At 37.7% G+C, this 19467-nt stretch overlaps 3 protein-coding genes across 3 annotated transcripts; all 3 read left to right on the top strand.

The window, feature by feature from the left end:
* The first annotated feature begins 4024 nt into the window (after positions 1-4024).
* LOC137712908 (AP-3 complex subunit delta-like) lies at positions 4025-7173 on the top strand. The gene has a single exon (XM_068452108.1). It carries the CDS (start codon positions 4131-4133, stop codon positions 7044-7046), a length of 2916 nt encoding a protein of 971 aa, XP_068308209.1. The 5' UTR covers positions 4025-4130; the 3' UTR covers positions 7047-7173.
* A 1298-nt stretch (positions 7174-8471) lies between these two features.
* LOC137713747 (glycosyltransferase BC10-like) lies at positions 8472-10065 on the top strand. Its single transcript, XM_068453094.1, has 2 exons — positions 8472-9128; positions 9267-10065. The coding sequence occupies exons 1-2, from the start codon at positions 8577-8579 to the stop codon at positions 9924-9926; spliced, it is 1212 nt and encodes a 403-aa protein (XP_068309195.1). The 5' UTR covers positions 8472-8576; the 3' UTR covers positions 9927-10065.
* A 5304-nt stretch (positions 10066-15369) lies between these two features.
* On the top strand, positions 15370-18981 carry LOC137712419 (glycosyltransferase BC10-like). The gene is made up of 2 exons (XM_068451497.1): positions 15370-16017; positions 18340-18981. Exons 1-2 carry the CDS (start codon positions 15370-15372, stop codon positions 18979-18981), a joined length of 1290 nt encoding a protein of 429 aa, XP_068307598.1.
* Positions 18982-19467: the final 486 nt, after the last annotated feature.

Raw genomic sequence — 19467 nt, forward strand, 5'->3', positions numbered from 1 at the left:
AATAGTTTTCTATTTGTTTTTATTAGACTTTTTTCTATTTTAATATACCATTGTTGTATCTTTAGTTGCTTGAGCATAAATAAAATATGTTTAAGGTCTAAACTATGACGTGGATCAATTGGGGAGATTACTGTTTCAAGGTTTGGTGGGATAATTGACACGATATTATATTAACTTGCTAATCAAGCAAAAGAGTCTATGTTTGAAGTCATTCATCAACTTCAACGAATATTCAACTACGTTGTATGAAAAGAACTTACATGTCATAATATATATGATAATTTTTCCTTGTCTCTCGTCACGTAGTATGAGAAGAATTTACATGTATAAATTCATATCTTCACGTCACGAGAAACAAAAAAAAGCAAAAAATGTATTTTCATTCCAGAAAAGTTTTTCCCACAATGAATGATTCGCCATGCCTACTGAGGACTGTACATGTAAATTGTTCAACACAAAATCTAAATACCTAAAATGTACATATGATATTGGGACTTTGGTTGTGACATCCCACATCGCCCAGGGGAGTGATCCTTAAATGTATATTCTCATCCTTACCTAGTGCGAGACCTTTTGGGAGTTCATTGGCTTCAGGTTTCGTAGGAACTCCGAAGTTAAGCGAGAAAAGGGCTAGAGCAATCCCATGATGGGTGACCCACTGGGAAGTTGCTCGTGAGTTCCCAAAAACAAAACCGTGAGGGAATGGTAAGCCCAAAGCGGACAATATCGTGCTACGGTGGTGGAGCGGGCCCGGGAAGTGACCGCCCCAGGCCGGGATGTGACAATTTGGTATCAGAGCCTAACCCTGGCCGCGTGTGTGCCGACGAGGACGTCGGGGCCCAAAGGGGGGTGGATTGTGACATCCCACATCGCCCAGGGGAGTGATCCTTAAATGTATATTCCCATCCCTACCTAGTGCGAGGCCTTTTGGGAGCTCACTGGCTTCGGATTTCGTAGGAACTCCGAAGTTAAGCGAGAAGAGGGCTAGAGCAATCCCATGATGGGTGACCTACTGGGAAGTTGCTCGTGAGTTCCCAAAAACAAAACCGTGAGGGAATGGTAAGCCCAAAACGGACAATATCGTGCTACGGTCGTGGAGCGGGCCAGGGAAGTGATCCGCCCCGGGCCGAGATGTGACATTGGTGGTCTGTTCAAATAGCATAGTTAATAAAATACGGAATTGGTGTAGTACGTGAGAAATACATACGTGTATTATATAGTAACTTTACTAAAAATATATTTTGAAAAATTAGGCCATTTTTATTCTAATATTTTAACTATTTATTTATATTTCTTCGGTAATATGTGAAAATACGTATAGAAAACATGAATTTTGTATGTTTTATTGAAAAATGTGTCAAAATAACGTGTGCTAAACATAAAAAATACAAACGACGTGTATCATATGTGCATAATACTTTGAAGTTATAAGCAACTAGCAATTTAACGAATTATTGAAATGAATCCACTACAAACCTTTTCATTAGAAAATCTCCTCTTTAGTTGAGATGTTTCATCAACCTCTTATTAGCGAATATTAACGAGACTTTAACTTTACTTTCCTTAATGTTTGATTAGTTAGTTAATTAGTTCATTTCCCTCTCCAACTTGGCCACTAATCTGCTTTCTTTTCCCTTTAAGCACTTTCCTATGTACAAAGATATTGCAGACCCACTTCCCCAACAAATGCACACCTTCATCGCGCAAAGTCAACGACTTTTTCCACTTCACTTAATCAGTTTGGGAGGCCGAAACTGCAAACCTAGTTGCAGCAGCTACCTCCCTCCCCCATCTCTCTTCAAAACCTTCTCCAATCCCTCCCTTACTCTTAAATTCATCATACAAATCTTTCATCTCTCTTCATCATGCAATCCCTCCCTTGCTCTTAATTTGTTGCAGCTTTCCGAGGCCATGTCTACCAAATCAAGTCTGAATTGATATCAATTCTTTCTGTTTTTTCAAATGCAATCCCTCCCTTACTCTTAAGCATGATGTAAACTGAATTAAACTATAACACCTATATAAGTTTGTGTCTCTTTGGATTGATGATTGCTCTCTAGAATTTGCCTAAAGTTTTTGTCTTGGCTAATTATTACAAGCAATTTTTTTAAATGCTACTTTTAAGTGGCAGCAAATATTCAACTCTCAAGGTAAACCATTTACTGGTTATGCACATATGCGGGATGATCATTGGTACTGTAATTTTTCTAGTAATTAACTCAAGACATTAAGGACGTTTTAGGCATAAAACAATTGGCTAAGTAAAACGGGACCAGGTTCTAGTATGTAACCTTCTTATTATAAATTTTTGATTTTTGGTGGAGAAAGGAAACCATCCAAATTTTCTGTTTTAAACAATTTGTTCAACTTGATTTGAATTTGTTTATGATACAAAGAACTTGGACCTTTTGGCTTTTGCAAAGCCATGCCACATGCATGTTAAAGACATAAATTCTCCATACCTGCCTCTATCTCTCCCTTAGATTGCGGTCCAACAAGCCTGAGAAACCGAGATTACAGCCCAGTTATCGGCCCAGGATGGAGAAGATGAGTATGATCGTACGGGCCTTACAAATGTCCGGCCTCCAAATCCCGATGCCAGCACCTGATCTTGCTCCACCTTCGACCTTGTAGCCACTTCACCAAGCCGATACCCAATAGCCTGATGCATCAAACCTAGAAGACTACTTCTTGTAGTTTTTTCTTTTATGTTCGGCCATCTTGTATGTACATTTTCATATATTTGATAATTAAATACTTTTTCTTGGTTTATTAATTATTGTTTATAATTTAATTAAAATATTTATAAAAAATTAAATAAAAAATATTTTTGTCAAAAAAAAAAAAAAAAAGTTTGCGCGACAAAGAATTGTTAAACGTACATTACTGTATCCTAACTTTCTTACAACCAAATAGAGTATTTTATATAACAAAAATTGTTAAAAATAAGCGTTTTTCTAAAGTAATTCTATATAAAATAAAACTTGTTAGAAATTTTATTAAACATCTAAATACTTCCTAAGAAACACATAACAAATGCTTTTCCGTACACCGTTTTTATAACCTAGACCTAGAGGCAATTGGAAAATTTTCAACCAAAAGATAATCATAATACAGGGCGTTTTGTAAAAGCCCGTTGGGCTAGTTGTCCCTGTGCACAATCAAAGGAACCACCTTACCCCTCACCAAGTTCCAGCCGATGTTCACGTAAAAATCTCAATTTCAAGAAAAATGTAAAAATCTCAATTTACCTTCAAATGTCAAATTCATCACCATTTTTATTACTTTTTCAAATTTAATTAGACTAAATATGACTCTCGATTTCCACTTAGTACTGCGGTATAGTGATATTCTTCTTCACTTGTAAGTGAGAGGTCTTAGGTTCGATTCTCGCCAAGAACAAATTTGAACTACATTATTATTAGCTCATTATAAGGATAAGCCCACCCCTAAGATCGTTTGTTAAAAAAAAAAAAAAAACATACGACTCTCAATTAATGAAAAATTAATGAAATAAATAAAAAAAACGTAAATTGATACGTCCTAAGTACCAGATTAAGTTCAAGGTATAACCAAATTTTCTAAGAAGTTAGTCGAAATGATCAATTTGCAAGTTTTATTTGCTGAAATAATAAATTCTCAACATCTAATCGTAGGTCTCAATGTTCCAAACGTGTTCTTTGTTATTATTATTATTTTTTTTGTCAAATGATATATTTTATTAAATTCAGTGTTAAATTAGCTATCAACAGAGCTTGAACTTAAAGTCAACATATAAGGGCTCGATACTTTTTCATAACTGTGGTAAAAAACCACTTACAAATGTGTTCTTTATTTCAATCAATGCAGATGACGCTTACCGCATAAACAATCATGTCTATATACAACATTTACGGGTTCGATCCCTACTAAGTTTTTTCTCTAACCTACTAAAATAAATAAATTATATTTATATATATTTATTTTGGACAAGATCAAATAGATACAAACGAAAAAACCAGACTGAGCTATTTCCAAAGTCCGAACAGTGCTTTTACCCAAAAGCCATCACCTTTGCCCAACATTCCCACCTTGGACAGAGTGTGTAGCGCCACCGTAAAAATTACCAAATCTCAAATCCTCCGCCGGCCATGGCGGGTTCCTCCCTCATGGAAAACCTCTTCCAGCGCACGCTGGAGGACCTAATCAAAGGCCTCCGCCTCCAGCTCATCGGCGAGTCCGCCTTCCTCTCCAAAGCCCTCGACGAAATCCGCCGCGAAGTCAAATCCACCGATGCCGACACCAAAGCCAACGCTCTCCACAAGCTCACCTACCTCTCCTCCCTCCACTTCTACGACATGTCCTTCGCCGCCTTCCACGTCGTCGAGCTCCTCTCCTCCACCCGCTTCTCTCACAAGAAGATCGCCTACCACGCCGCCGCCCACTCCTTCTCGGACGACACCCCCGTCCTCGTCCTCATCACCAACCAGCTCCGCAAGGACCTCACCTCCACCAACGAGTTCGAGGTAAGCTTAGCGCTCGAATGCCTTTCTAGAATTGCTACAGTAGATCTTGCTAGGGATTTGACACCTGAGATTTTCACCTTGCTGGGTAGCGGTAAGGTTTTCGTTCAAAAGAAAGCGATCGCCGTGCTTTTGAGGGTGTTTGATAAATACCCAGATGCTGTGAGGGTGTGTTTTAAGCGTTTGGTTGAGAATTTGGAGAGTCCAGACTCGCAGATTGTGTCTGTGGCTGTTGGGGTGTTTTGTGAGCTTGCTTTGAGAGAACCCAGATCGTATCTTCCATTGGCGCCGGAGTTTTATAAGATCCTGGTTGATTCTAAGAACAATTGGGTTTTGATTAAGGTGTTGAAGATATTTGCAAAGTTGGCCCCTTTAGAACCTAGGTTGGCGAAGAGGGTTGTTGAGCCGGTATGTGAGCATATCAGGAGGACCGGGGCCAAATCGTTGCTGTTTGAGTGTATTAGGACTGTGGTGACCAGTTTGAGTGATTATGAATCTGCAGTGAAGGTGGTGGTTGTCAAAATTCGCGAAATGCTAGTTGATGATGATCCGAATCTTAAGTATCTCGCATTGCAGGCACTTTCAGTTGTTGCAACAAAGCATTTGTGGGCAGTTTTGGAGAATAAGGAGGTTGTGATTAAGTCTTTGAGTGATGTGGATTCGAATATCAAGCTGGAGTCTTTGCGTCTTGTTATGGCAATGGTATCTGAGAATAATGTGGCTGAAATTTGCAGGGTTTTGGTCAATTATGCTCTTAAATCTGATCCAGAGTTTTGCAATGAGATTCTTGGTTCCATTTTATCAACATGCTGCAGTGATGTATATGAGATTATTGTGGACTTCGATTGGTATGTATCACTTTTGGGAGAAATGTCGAGGATCCTGCATTGCCAGCAGGGGGAAGAAATTGAGAAGCAACTTATTGATATTGGTATGAGGGTCAAGGATGTTAGACCAGAGCTTGTTCGGGTTAGTCGTGATCTGCTGATTGATCCTGCATTACTTGGTAATCCATTCTTACACAGGATTTTGTCAGCTGCTGCTTGGCTGTCAGGGCAATATGTTGAGTTCTCAGTAAACCCATTTGAACTCATGGAGGCACTATTACAACCTCGTACAACTCTCTTGCCACCATCTATAAGAGCGGTATATGTACAGTCTGCTCTCAAAGTTTTTATCTTTTGTCTAAATGCTTACCTTTTGCAGAGGGGGAATGCTGCTTCCTCCTCAACTTTTGATAGATTGGTGCCAGATGTTCCAGGATTGGTTTCGGAACGAGATGGCCCAGAGAGTTCTAGTTTGGCATCATGTGATGCTCCTGTGCATTGCAAACAGGATGAAGGATTCAACCCGAGGGTTTTTAATCGGTCTTTTGAAGGTCTTTCAGTGGAACATGGTGGGGAGGAAACTGCTACTCTTGGGCAAGCATCTGCATCGTCTTCATTGAAGGATAGTTTCACACATGAATCTATCGTAAACCTTTTAAATCGAGTTGAATTGGCTGTGGTTCCCCTAACAGGAAGCTATGATGTAGAAATACTAGAGAGAGCACGAAATATACTTTGTTTCACCGAGTTGATTAAGCGAGATCTGCTTGATAGTCCAGTACAGAAGGAAGAAAGTTTGGAAAGGGAAGGAGCACAAGCGTCTCAAATCATCAAATTGATGCATGATGCCTTTTCAACTGATCTAGGTCCTGTCTCGGTAAGTGCTCAAGAAAGAGTTCCTGTACCAGATGGGTTAGTGCTTGCGGAGAATCTTGAAGACTTGGAAACAATCTACGGTGATGTTCAACTACCTTCATTAAATTCATTCTCTCTTGGAAGCCCTCAGTATGAAGAGAGAGCTGGTTTTTCTATTCCTATCCATGAAAGCAAAGAAGAGCCAGTGCCATCGAGTGAATCCACATCTCTACTTGCGGAGCACCGTAAGCAGCACGGTTTATATTATCTTCCCTCTGCGAATAAAGAAGATGATTATCCACCTGCCAATGATACCAAATTACAGGCTGGTACCAATGACGACGACGGAGATCTAGTTAAGCTTACAGAGCAATTACTTCTTTCTAAGAAAAAGCCAAACCACGCAAAGCCTCGGCCTGTGGTGGTGAAATTAGATGGAGATCAAGCAACTATTGCGACCAACCCTCGTCCGAAGGAAGATTTGTTGTCTGGTACCGTGCGAGACGTTCTTTTAGGTAGTGACACCAATCCCACTTCATCTCAAGGTCAAGCATCCACCAAGTCATCGAGCAAGAGAAAAGGGAAGGAGAAACTAAATGTTGATTCTGCTAAAGAAAACTTGGGTGGTGTTGAAAAGCATGATCAAGGAAACCCAGGTTCAAGAAAAAGCAAGCACCATAGTCATAGTAAAGGGAGAAGACATGGAAGCCCGGGGAAAAAAGGAGCTGAAACAGAAGAAAATGGTCAGAAATTGAAGCAGAAAAATAGTCGTACCCATAGTAAGCACAAGGCTCGACAACGAGCGGAAGTGCCATTGAATGTGGTTGCACAAACACCGGTAATTCCAGATTTTCTTTTGTAGTGTTAAAAACGTTCGAATTTACTTCTTACTCATCATTTTCACCATACTTGTCCTTGTATACTGTTGAGGTTAGTTCCTGATGTCCTGCCGTAGATTTTATACATTTGGGATTTGGCTTCTCTTGTCATGGTTTGTGTTTGCACAACTGTTGGGATTCGCCTTTGGTTCTGTTTTAAGCGAGACGATGCGAGTGAATTTCATTCGAGCTATGAAGTTTACGGTTCTTTCTAATTTCTGTTTCGAGTATTACTTGCTTCTTCTTGACGATAAAATCGACAGATTTGTCAAGAGGGGTAAATTGACACATTGTAAAATTTAGGTGGCTCAAAATCAAATTGAAATTGCAGTGGCCAATCGGAACAGGAGTATTCGTAAAATTTGACCATTTTTTCTTCGAAACCACACTAGCCGATTTTTCTTGAGTACCTAGAGGCGCTAATAGGCACATTTTTGGCTGTTGAATTAGATACTTCAACTTAAAACTGAAACTGCAACGGATATTAGTCTTGCTTCTTAGCGAATCGGGTTCGGTTTCTCCTGAACTTGCCTTTTCGTCTTCTCTGAAAGGCAGTTTCGTTTCGTCTTCGTATGCATGAACCTCTTTCCTATGCGTAAGATGGACTTTTTCTGTCCCAGAAGAGCAGGGGAAACAGCTTTAATGTATTCCTTCTTCAATCATTGTTGCCCCAAATCTAGGAGCTTGCTTGCTCATACCAACTTGGTGACATTTGCACCGTAACGTCCAAGTTAAACTTTAATTAAAACAACTTGGAATGAAAGTCAAATTCTATTATGTTTGGTAGACCTAACAAATGGGTTGTATTTGTCGTGTTTGTGTCGTTTTCATGTTATAACTGTAACGGGTCATGTCGCATCAAATTCATTATCTTAACGGTTTATTAATAGGTGATCCGATAATGATCCGATTTGTTAATAGATTGTGTCGTTTCGTGTGGGGTTAACGGGTCATGTAAGAAATTGCCATTAACATGTCTCGTTCGTGTCATACCCGTTATCTTATAGGATTCTTAACAGATGATTCGATAACAAGTTGACCAGAAACTTGTTATTTTCGTATTATTTCGTGTCAGAATAACAAGTCGTGCAAGAAGTTGTTAAATATGACGTTTTAAAGAATTAACGGTAAAATACTTGGAAACATACCAAAAAAATCTTCAAACTTAGGATTGCAATTTAGACGTAGGAATGCTCGAACAGGTGGAAGACCAGTGGCCATGAAATGTCAACTCTTTGAAAGATCAAAGGTGATGACCAAGTCCTAATATATGCGGTGTCGATTTTCAAGAGGACTTTCGAAACCCTAGGTCGTAGCAATACCAAAACACATGCATGCATCTTAACTTTCACTCTACCTGATCTTCTTTTTCCCAAGAAAAAGAAAACTAATTCCCCTTTTAGTGTCCTAGCCTCCTAGGTTTATTAATGTAGGCATCAATCTGGTTAACTTGAAGTAGATAGCTCGCTAAGTTCTTCTTCGATCTGCTAAACTCTCCTCTCCTGCTCCCGGAAATGGGAAGCGAACTCCGAAAATCTCAGCCAATTTCGAAGCTTTTGGTTTCGTATTTGCAGTTTAGCCATGCCTTTCATCTAGTGTTTTTTGCCATTGGTTTGTCCATTGGAGTCATGGTCAGTTCATACTACAAGACCTTCTTCCCATTCACCTTACAAACCACTTCCTCCTCGTCACTGCCATTGCCGCCTGCCTCAATAACAGAGTTTCTGCCACAACCACCGTCACCGCCACTTCTCCCTTTACAGGAATCAGGTACTGATAACGTTGCATCGGATACTGAGGCACTTTTGGTGCACAAGATGGTTGATGATGGTGAGTTGTTCTGGAAAGCATCTTTTGTTCCAAGGATTGGAAAGTTTCCATATAACCGTGAGCCTAGAATCGCCTTCATGTTTTTGACAAAGGGGCCCATACCTTTGGCCCCATTGTGGGAAATATTCTTCAATGGCCATGAAGGACTTTACAACATATATGTCCACCCTCATCCTTCATATGTTGATTCATGGCCTCAAAATTCTGTTTTCTATGGAAGGAGAATTCCAAGCAAGGTGGGTTAGTTTTGAACTTTTTTTGTGGATAAAAATGGTCAATTCGAATCATGTAATTTTTCATGCGTATATAAATTAAGACTGTTGTTATTTGTACCATATTTATTGATTACATAGTTGATCATCTCTCTAATGTAGGCAGTTGAATGGGGAAGTCCTACAATGATCGATGGTGAGAGACGCCTACTAGCAAGTGCCCTCCTTGACTTTACTAACGAGAGATTTGTGCTACTATCCGAGTCTTGCATCCCATTGTTCAACTTCACCACAATATACAGCTACCTCATGAATGCCAGTGAGAGCAATATAGGATCATATGATGACCCGAGGAAGGTGGGTCGGGGCAGATACAATCCGAGAATGTGGCCTGAAATCAACATATCAGATTGGCGCAAAGGCTCCCAGTGGTTCGAGGTCAGCCGGAAGCTGGCAGTTGAGATCATATCAGACAACAAGTACTACCCCATATTCAAAGAGCATTGCAGCCCTCCTTGTTACATGGATGAGCATTACATCCCAACCCTAGTGAACATCATTGGCCCTGAAGAAAATTCGAATCGGAGCGTTACTTGGGTAGATTGGTCCAAAAGTGGTCCTCACCCTGGAAGATTTGGGAGGAATGATGTTTCAGAAGTAATTTTGAATCAGATAAGATTTGGTTCTAATTGCAGTTGTAGTGGTAATAGTAATGCAAATAGTACTATCACTTGTTCTATGTGTTTTTTGTTCGCTAGGAAGTTCATGGGAGACACTCTGCGGCCTCTCTTGCAAATTGCACCCATGTTGCTAGGTTCCTAGGTTCCAATTCATAATTATACCCTTGTAAGTGAAATTCATATGTATTAAAGAGCATATCATCAAACGTGTCGGTTTTGTATATTCAAATAACATTACTCTATTTGTATTATTACAAATTTGATAAATTAACATGTATCTATCCATCTTACAATATTTGTTATGAAAAAATATCAATTTATTTTTGTACAGTAGGCACTGAAGACCTACATGCATTTATCTGTTGCATATTTTCTGTATATATTGCGTTTTCTTGTAGGAACCAATGAACCTGAAGTTTAGAAAATTTGAACCCGAAGTTTTTGAATAAGTGGCATGAAAACTTGAAGTTTTTCTTAAAACACTACATCTAAGAAAACTAACAGTTTTTCATGATAATTTAAACCAATACATGTCTAATAATACCGAAATGTTCTACTCCTTATGTATGGATTGCTAAATTTTGTCTTCATTGGACTAACCACACTTTTGTCCTTTTTTTTTTTTTTTTTTTTTTTTGTGATAGTAACAAGTCGAATTTGAACAAACTTGGCTTTACTGCTTTGGAAGTCTCCGAAAGAAACTACCTAAAGTAGGTCCAAGATGTGAAGCTCCATCTTACTATTAAGAGCCTTGGAGCTACCATAGAAGCTGAGGAGAATGTTCTGGTTGGCAAAGCTAACAAAGCCACATCCATGACCTTCATACAAAAGCATATGATGACGTACTGCAAATCGAGTACCTTGCAGAGGAGGATTCACGAGCTTCATGGATCGATTTGGAGGATTGCTTTGATCACCGAAGAGATATATTATTGTATGAAGCAATACACGACTAGCAACACTTACACTTCCAAGACTTTAACTATGTGAATGAATGCAATTTTGAAGTTAGTCGAATCTAATCACTCTTAAGTTCTGTAAAGTAGACTTAACTGAATAGGATCTCCTAGAGAAGACATGTTCAATCTTCCATGCTACCAATATTGTCTTGCAACAACAATATCGGGCACAGAACTTCACTACGTTTTTGGATTTGATCTCTATTTTACTTCTTGCTGGAAAGCTAAACCAGCTGTTGATGAAAAATCACTAAGCTTGACATACTGGCTTGATTGCTGTGCCTGAAGTATACAATAGCAAGAAACAACGCCCGAGTTGTTGCTTTAAGCATGGTAGGCTTGGCCATAAGCCGAATGCCCAAGGTCAACAATGAAGGCCCATCTAAGGGAGGAAAAGAGCCCAAAAACATTGTCACCTCGCTCACAAGGCCTTGAACTTAAAGAATAAAGGTAAGAGAACCAACCCCATGGATGCAAATTGTGTTATTGTTGTGGAGGCAAGGACCATTGGTCCCGCATTTGCCAAGCTCTCGCCAAGGTTGTAGTTGAGTATCATTCTCGTCGTCATAAGTTTGAATCAAACTTTGCTCAAGTGGTGGAACCCAAAACTACGAAAATGGAGGTTTTTGACTTTTAGGAACCAACTGCTCCAATGAAAGAATAGATTCTTAGACATTGGCTCACATATTGGCCGAAACATCCCTTATGTTCTTGATTTAAGTTTTGGACAATTTCCTTGAGGCCATCTCCAATAGAAAGGGCCCCCATCCAGATTATAGCCCTGAAAGAAATTATTTTTTAATGAACAATGTTATGCCATATTTATATACCATCTCCAACCAAGTAGGCCAAAGGGTCATAGGCCAAACATAGCCCGTTTTGACACAAAACTCATCTCCAACCAAAGGGGGCTATTGTTTAACCCCATCAATAATTTATTATTTTAAGTTTGTTTTTTAATAAGGTTTTCAGAAATATTTTGAGTGCCACTTGTCGCTAAATGAATAAGCCTCCAAATTTCTTATCTTTATATAATCTCAATATTTTTTCGGATAGGATTGAGTGACACATGTCGCTAAAGTGAGTAACTCTCCATATTTTTTATGTTTATGTAATCTTTAATAATTTTTCGGATAGGATTTCGAGTGCCACGTATCGAGATGTAATTGGTTATGCAAATTTTAGATATGATTCTTATCTACGTGACACTTCTTATCTTTAGCTTCCAATGTTATTAAATTGGCTAGATATTGGGGTAGAATTCACACACCTTCATATTTTCCAATGGTGAAAAAAATGTGAGAAATGACTTATGTATTTATAGGAAAAAAAAATTAGATTTTTTTTTAATTTTTTTAATTCGTCTAAACAAAAAAATTCAAATTTCATTGGCTACATGACGTCAGATGGCGTCAGCTAGTGTCAGGATGACGTCATGTTACCATTGGATTGGATTGGGCCTACCTAAATTAGGCTGGCTTTCTTTAGCCAACCCGCAAGCCTTGTGGCTGATTTATGGTCCAATAGGTCCCGCAAGTCTTTTGGCCCAGCCCTTAGTTGGAGACGAGTTTTGTGTCAAAACGGGCTACGTTTTGGTTTATATTCCTATAAATAAATGTGAAAAATAAACTTTCCGGTGGCTTCTTCACGATGTCGGTGAATCTTTTGTGCGGGCAGCTCCTCTCCGTCGCCTCTTCCGTTTTACATTGTTTCTTTTTGTTTTTTTAATTAGAAGTTTCCAAAGAGAAATTGTCAACCCTCCTTCAGGCCATTGCAATTAGTTGTAATGTTGAATAAACGAATTTGGTGGAATGGAATCCAAATGATTAAAAAAGGTTCAGGCCTTTTTACTTCATGAATGGGTTGATAATAAATCTCAAATGAGGGATTTTGCATGGGCTTATAAGTAACTGGGGCTACTCATCGTATTGCTAATTGGTTTTATGGTGAAACCTTAACTTTCTTCATAATATCAAAGCAAATTGTCCCATTTGTGAAGCCAAATGGCCACACGTACTGCACGTCACCCTGTTGTGCTGTCCACGTGTTAAGCTTAAAAATTTGCCACACGTAAGTGGACGTGTTGAGAATGAGTTCCACATTGATGGGAGAAGCCATTGAAAATGAGTTCCACATTGATAGGATGAATGACCTTGCATGAACTTATAAGTAAGTTGGACTATTCTTCATATTGCCAATTGATTTTATGGTGAAACCTTAATTTTCTTCGTAATGAAATAGCCCTTCTACTTCATGAATTGGCATTTGGTCATGAATTGGCATTTGGTGGAATGGAATGCATGCAGATATGAGGCTTACAAAATTTCCCCGTCGTACAAAACAAACCGATGACACGGGGAACCACGACCGCCGCTCTGACGGAGAAGGGGTGGCGGAGGCGTCGAAAAGAAGGCGTTGAGATAAGATGGAGCCTTCATGTTCTATGAACGTTGTTCGAAGTCAAAGCTTGTGGAAGGCAATTGTACCTACCATGGAAGGCGGTGCGACGCAAAAGGTGGTGTCGTTTAATTTGAAGTTGCCATGGGGTTTGCGACGAGGATAAGAATCCCCTAGTGGGTGTGGAAAGAAATTTCTTTATTTTATATTTCTTCAATTTTATTCAAGGGTGATATAGGAATTTAAAAAAAAAAAAAAAATCTTTTAAATTGGTTGTGAAAAGAAGTTCAATGGGTTATTATAAAATTTCATTTTTCTTTCGTTTCATAATTATACGTTTGTATATAAAATTCTTTTGTATTAGAGTGTATATCACCAAACGTCCTGTATTGAATATCCAGATAACATTACTTTATTTATATATCACAAATGTAATAAATTAACACGTATCTATCATATTACGTAATAATTAATATTAAATTTTTTAAAGGAATGTGGTGGCTGCAAGTTATGCCTGCTGAATTTTGGCATTCATATAGGGCAGCCAGCAATGTTCAACCGTGGCAGCTCAGGCAGGCATGACCTGGGGATTTTTTTAATATAATTAATTTGCCTAAAATAAGTAATATACCCCATTAATTAGAGTGACAATTACCGTACAACACCCACGTGGCATAAAAATAAACAAACTCTCATGTTACTTCAGAAGCTAGCCTACTCTTATATAAAAATGTTATTACAAGTTTACAACCAATTTAGAGTGTGGAAATAATCGATTGGTTCAATGAATTCCACCATAATAATATATACTTCAACCTAAAATGTTTAAAGCTAATAATACCTGGTGCAATTTAGATGAATCGAGGTGGTTATTTTTGGACAGGAGAAACACTTCATGTTTAGATTTAGAGTTTAGAACTCTCGTTGATTGTTTTTATTATGCAGTTATGTCTTCTCACGTGATTTAAAAGAAATTAGTATTAATTATAGCAACACACTATGCTATACATGTAACGTCAACTTGCGTACGAGAGTTTAGACCTAAAAAGAGAAAGGAAACTGGAAGCGTTTTAGAGACTAAAAAGTCATTAACAAAATTCATGTTGATGATTTGTTTTCTGTTTTTCTAAGATGTTACATGGTGAATTGTTCTTGGACCCTATATTTTATTTGGCTTCATCACTTTCTATCTTTTATTTATTATAATTTAAATATAGAACTGGGGAGGGCAAGTGTCGTTCTTACTTTTTTATCATTCATTTCTTTCTAAGAACTTTAACGAAAAGTTTTCGGTACTATTTATTTTACCTTTTATTTTGTCATTATCATTAAAATTCAAAGTTTTCAAGCCATTTTAATTAGTTTTCCTTTCTTTTAATGGCAAAAGAAACAAAATTTTTAATTGAGGGATATATTTGGAAGCCAGTTCTTCCCTATCCTGGATTATAATATAAGGAAAACTAATGAAAAAAGTTTGAAAACTTTGAGTTTTAACGATAAAGACAAAATAAATGGTAAAGTGAATAGTATCAAGATTGACTTTTTAGTGTCAAAATGTGGTTTTTCGTTAAAGTGAACAGTACCAAGAGCTTTTCGTTAAAGTTCATATGGTCAAATTTCACCAAAACTTCAAACTTCAAAGCTGTATAAAACTTTAAAATACTTCCATTTTTAATCAGATTTATATCCCACTTAAGATTTAATTTCTTACATAACTCAAGGAATCCATATTTCTTACAACCCCCTTCTTTTACATACATTGTCTTCCCCACCAACTATACAACTTCATTAACATTTTTATCCCAACTCATGGGTTTTTTTAAGAAAAAACCCAACTCATGTTTTGTTGTTCCTTGTTTTTTTAGCAAATCTTTTATGTGTACTAAATCCTTCGAGAAATTCGATGTATCCAGAACACCAAAATGCATTTTTTATATATTTTTTATGAATTAAGACTTATCCTTGATTAATGATGACGGTCCTTGTTAATCTTAATTGTAGTTCCCTTTTGAGGTAATTTAAGGCTCCATGACCCTGACCTTTCATGTTAACAAATAAAAAAAAATGAAAAAACTAGTGTGACGAGATCAATTTAAGAATCTTTTAAAGAGAGGGGGAAGAGAGAGAGCAGCCCCAATAGTTCTTTGAAGCTTGCAAATTTCATTCATTCCATTTCAAAAACCAATCAATCAGGACACTTCTCATTTTTCAAAACCCTCTCCCAAAAAAATGATGAATAAGCATCAGCAACACCAACCACCACCTTCATTTCCAAAGCACTTCCTCAATGCTCAAATCCACCTCCATAAAATCGTCTCAAGTTTTCTAATCTTTGCTTTCGGTTTAGCACTAGGCGCTTCCCTCAGCATCTACCTCAAAGATTTCCCCTTCCAACTTTATTCAACACAAAACAAATACTCTCATTTGTCAACAAATAATCTAACATTTTCCTCTCCACCACCTCCACAATCTCTCAATATCCCAACAAATAATCGAACATCTTCTTCTCCACCACCACCACAATCTCTCAATATCCCAACAAATCAAACAAGAGCCAAAACCTCTGCCGCCAGCCCGGTACCACCAATAGGGTTGAAAGAATACACCAAGTCGCCGAATATTTTGCATGAAATGGACGATGATGAGCTGTTGTGGAGAGCTTCTCTGGTGCCGCTACGGCAAGGTTTGCCATTTAAACGGACTCCGAAAGTTGCATTCATGTTTCTGACGAGAGGGAGCCTGGCAATGGCTCCTCTCTGGGAAATGTTCTTCAAAGGACATGAAGGGTTGTACTCCATATATGTCCATGCCAATCCGGATTTCAATGACACCATGCCTGAAAACTCGGTTTTTTATGGCAGGAGGGTTCCGAGTAAGGTCAGTTTATCATGTTACAATCCTAATTTTTCTTGATTAATTTTCGTCAAGCATTTGTGTTACTAGTGTTTTTATCTAATTTACAGAAAAAATTGGGAATATATATGATTAACTTGTAGTAGTTCAAAGCAATGATGACTTTGCGTGTATACATATATAGCAAATTGAATTACGCCACGCTATATTTAGAAGAGTAATGTTAGGAAGACTAAATTTGTAGATTAAAGTTTATAAACTAAATGATATGGAAGTGAATGATTGAATTATTGCTTCCCAAGCCAACCTTTCTGGGAGTTATGTCTGGTTAGCTGATGGTATGGAGTCGAATGCTTTATGCTAGCAGCTAGCTTCATTAAATTTTTTGCATACGCGATGTGTTCTCCTTTTCATTACAATGATATTCTACCCAGTCTAAAATTGTTTGAGTTAATTCACATAATGGATTATCCATAGTTAAATATTAAATTTGAGATCTCTTACTTACAAGTAAAGAATAAAAAATCATTAAACTATAGTACTACACCTTATTGCTTTAATTTTGATATTCAAGTTTTCTCCGCATTCAAATTTGCACAAGAAAGTTTTTTTTTTTTTTTTTTTTTTTTACATTAAAGCTTTACAATTATTTTAATTTTTAAAATTTTTATATTTAGATTTTATACTACGCACTTAATTACTTCTTTTCATATTAATTAGATAGCCATTTTCTAGACACCACCTTTTGGAGAACTAGTAAAATTAAATTGATTTTTCTTGAGAGTTGAGGCCATTGTTTGTATATGGAAAAGCCATCAACCTTGCCTCATAACATGCCTCATACAGTGGAGAACTTCATGCCCATATTTTATATATTATTGGTCTGTAGTGTTGTTGCATTACTTAAATATTCATTTTGCATAACAAGGCTTTGGAAGTCCAAATCATCATTTGTTTATTTAAGTATGTATATGTGTGATTCTGCATTATGAAAGGTTTATCAATAAAAATCGGAAGCAGATCCTCTAAGGACTTACACCTCCGGAGCTTAGAGTCACGTAATTCTAGCCTTTAAAATTTGATCGTACGGCTAAATTTTTTACTACCTTTTGAAAACTACCATAATTTTTTACCGCATAATCAAATTTAAAGGCCAAAATTATTTGATCCTTGAACTCCGTAGAGGATCTGCTCCCATGAAAATCTACCTTCCCTTTTTTTGGGTAAAGACGATACGATAGTATAAAAAATCTACCTTCCCTTAATTACGTAAGCTTTTCTTCAGAAGTTATTTATATTTTTAAGGGAACTGAAAATATTAATATTGATAGTTGACATTCTTTTCAATGCATCATGTTTAAGGAACGATATATATATAACATCTAAGTTTCAGAATACATTAAACTTAATTCACTTTATAAGATACACACACACACACTATAGAATCTAAGCAGATCTTCATCTTTTAATCCTTATAATAATTGGAATTACTGATATAGTGTCAAGAAATGATTGGATAGGAGAACATGGGTAAAACATGTCTATATGAGTTTTTCCCGACGATATTTTTTGACAAATTAATCATTTTCAACTGTGGAAGAAGTCGTGAAGACATGATGAACAAATAACAAATCAGTTTTGGGAAATTATTTGGTGGGGGTGATTTAATTTTTGGTTAAAATAATGCTTATACATGAACACTTTCTAGATAACCAAATGACACACACCAGATGTTTTCATAAAGCCTGTAGATATATAAATTTCACATTTCAGAAATATTAATAAATTTGGCATGTGGATTGAGTGGTGGACTCTATTTTGTTGCATCGTGCATTGCTTGGATTCTACTCCTTTTGTAACTATCTGCAACAGAATTCTATTCATTTCAAGACCTTTCTAAATTCCTTTCGTAATGTTGTCTCTTTGTCATGCATGCATGTGCAATGTATCAAATTCAGGAAAGTAAGCAAAAGTGGCCTTTAGTTTCTTTTATGTACTTAGGAAGTAACAAAAAGTAAGTATATAGCAAAGTGTAACACATCATATTCTAGAGAAAGCCAACCTAGCTAGGCTAACTAGTCCCTCTTAATTAACAAGCATAACATGTGTCATATTTTCTTCCTGGATGGATGAGACATACTAGGTTATCAGACTATCAACAGTTGATGTCAGACATGTTAAGTTACCAACATGTTAAGTTATCAAATTGTCAACAGTTGATAAACATGTTAAGTTATTAGATTGTTAACTTTTGAATCAATGACTTATATAACTTTACGGATTGTATGACAAAACATTTTCTCCTGTGTAATGATTAACTACTAACTCAAATGGTTCAATGTGCAGAATGTGACATGGGGTCAACCTAACATGGTGCAAGCAGAGCGTCGTCTATTAGCCAATGCTTTGCTTGACTTCTCCAACCAACGTTTTGTGCTCCTCTCAGAGTCATGCATACCACTCTTTAACTTCAACATAGTCTACAATTATCTCAAGGACGCAAACCAAACATTCGTGGAGGCCTACGACCTTCCCGGCCCTGTCGGCCGAGACCGGTACAGGCACAAAATGAGGCCTCATATCATACTTGATCAGTGGCGAAAAGGCTCACAGTGGTTCGAAGTGGACCGTGAGATCGCGACCGCAATGGTTTCGGATGATAAGTACTTCCCGTTATTCACAAGGTATTGCAAACCCCCATGCTACTCCGATGAGCACTACTTGCCCACGTATGTAAGCATCAAGTTTTGGAAGAAGAATTCTAACAGGACGTTGACGTGGGTTGACTGGTCGAGGGGTGGGCCCCATCCGTCTAAGTTTATGAGAACTGATGTAACGATCGACTTCTTGAAGAAGCTGAGACATGGAAGCAACTGTGAGTACAACGGGAAGCCAACCAATATTTGCTATTTGTTTGCAAGGAAGTTCTTGCCACAGTCTTTAGATAGGCTGTTGAGGTTTGCTCCAAAGATCATGAGATTCAATTGATTTTTAGGGCTTAGAGGTTTTCTTTTCTTTTCTCATCATTCATTTCTCTGTAAACTAAAAAGGCTTATGGTTGTTTTTCTCATTAGCTTTTGTGGGTAGCAAATCAAATAAATATATAAATAAAGGCCAAGCTCTAGAAATTGTTTTCTTTACTTGTTGGGGTAATTTGAGGTGTATAAGGTTAATTTTTCAAAGTGATTGTGATATAACGTGATTGTAACATCCCACATCGATCAGGGGAGTGGATCTTGTAAGCCTTATATGTATATTCTCATCTCTACCTAGTACGAGCTCTTTTGGGAGCTCATTGGCTTCGGAGTTCATCGGAACTCCAAAGTTAAGCGAGTTCATGCGAGAACAATCCCAGGATGGGTGACCCACTGGGAAGTTCTCGTGTGAGTTCACAAAAACAAAACCGTGAGGGCGTGGTCGGGGCCCAAAGCGGACAATATCGTGCTACGGTGGAGTCGAGCCCGGGATGTGGTG

The sequence above is a fragment of the Pyrus communis genome, chromosome 13 (genome assembly GCF_963583255.1).
Source record: "Pyrus communis chromosome 13, drPyrComm1.1, whole genome shotgun sequence".
In the NCBI taxonomy this organism is placed as follows: Eukaryota; Viridiplantae; Streptophyta; class Magnoliopsida; order Rosales; family Rosaceae; genus Pyrus; species Pyrus communis.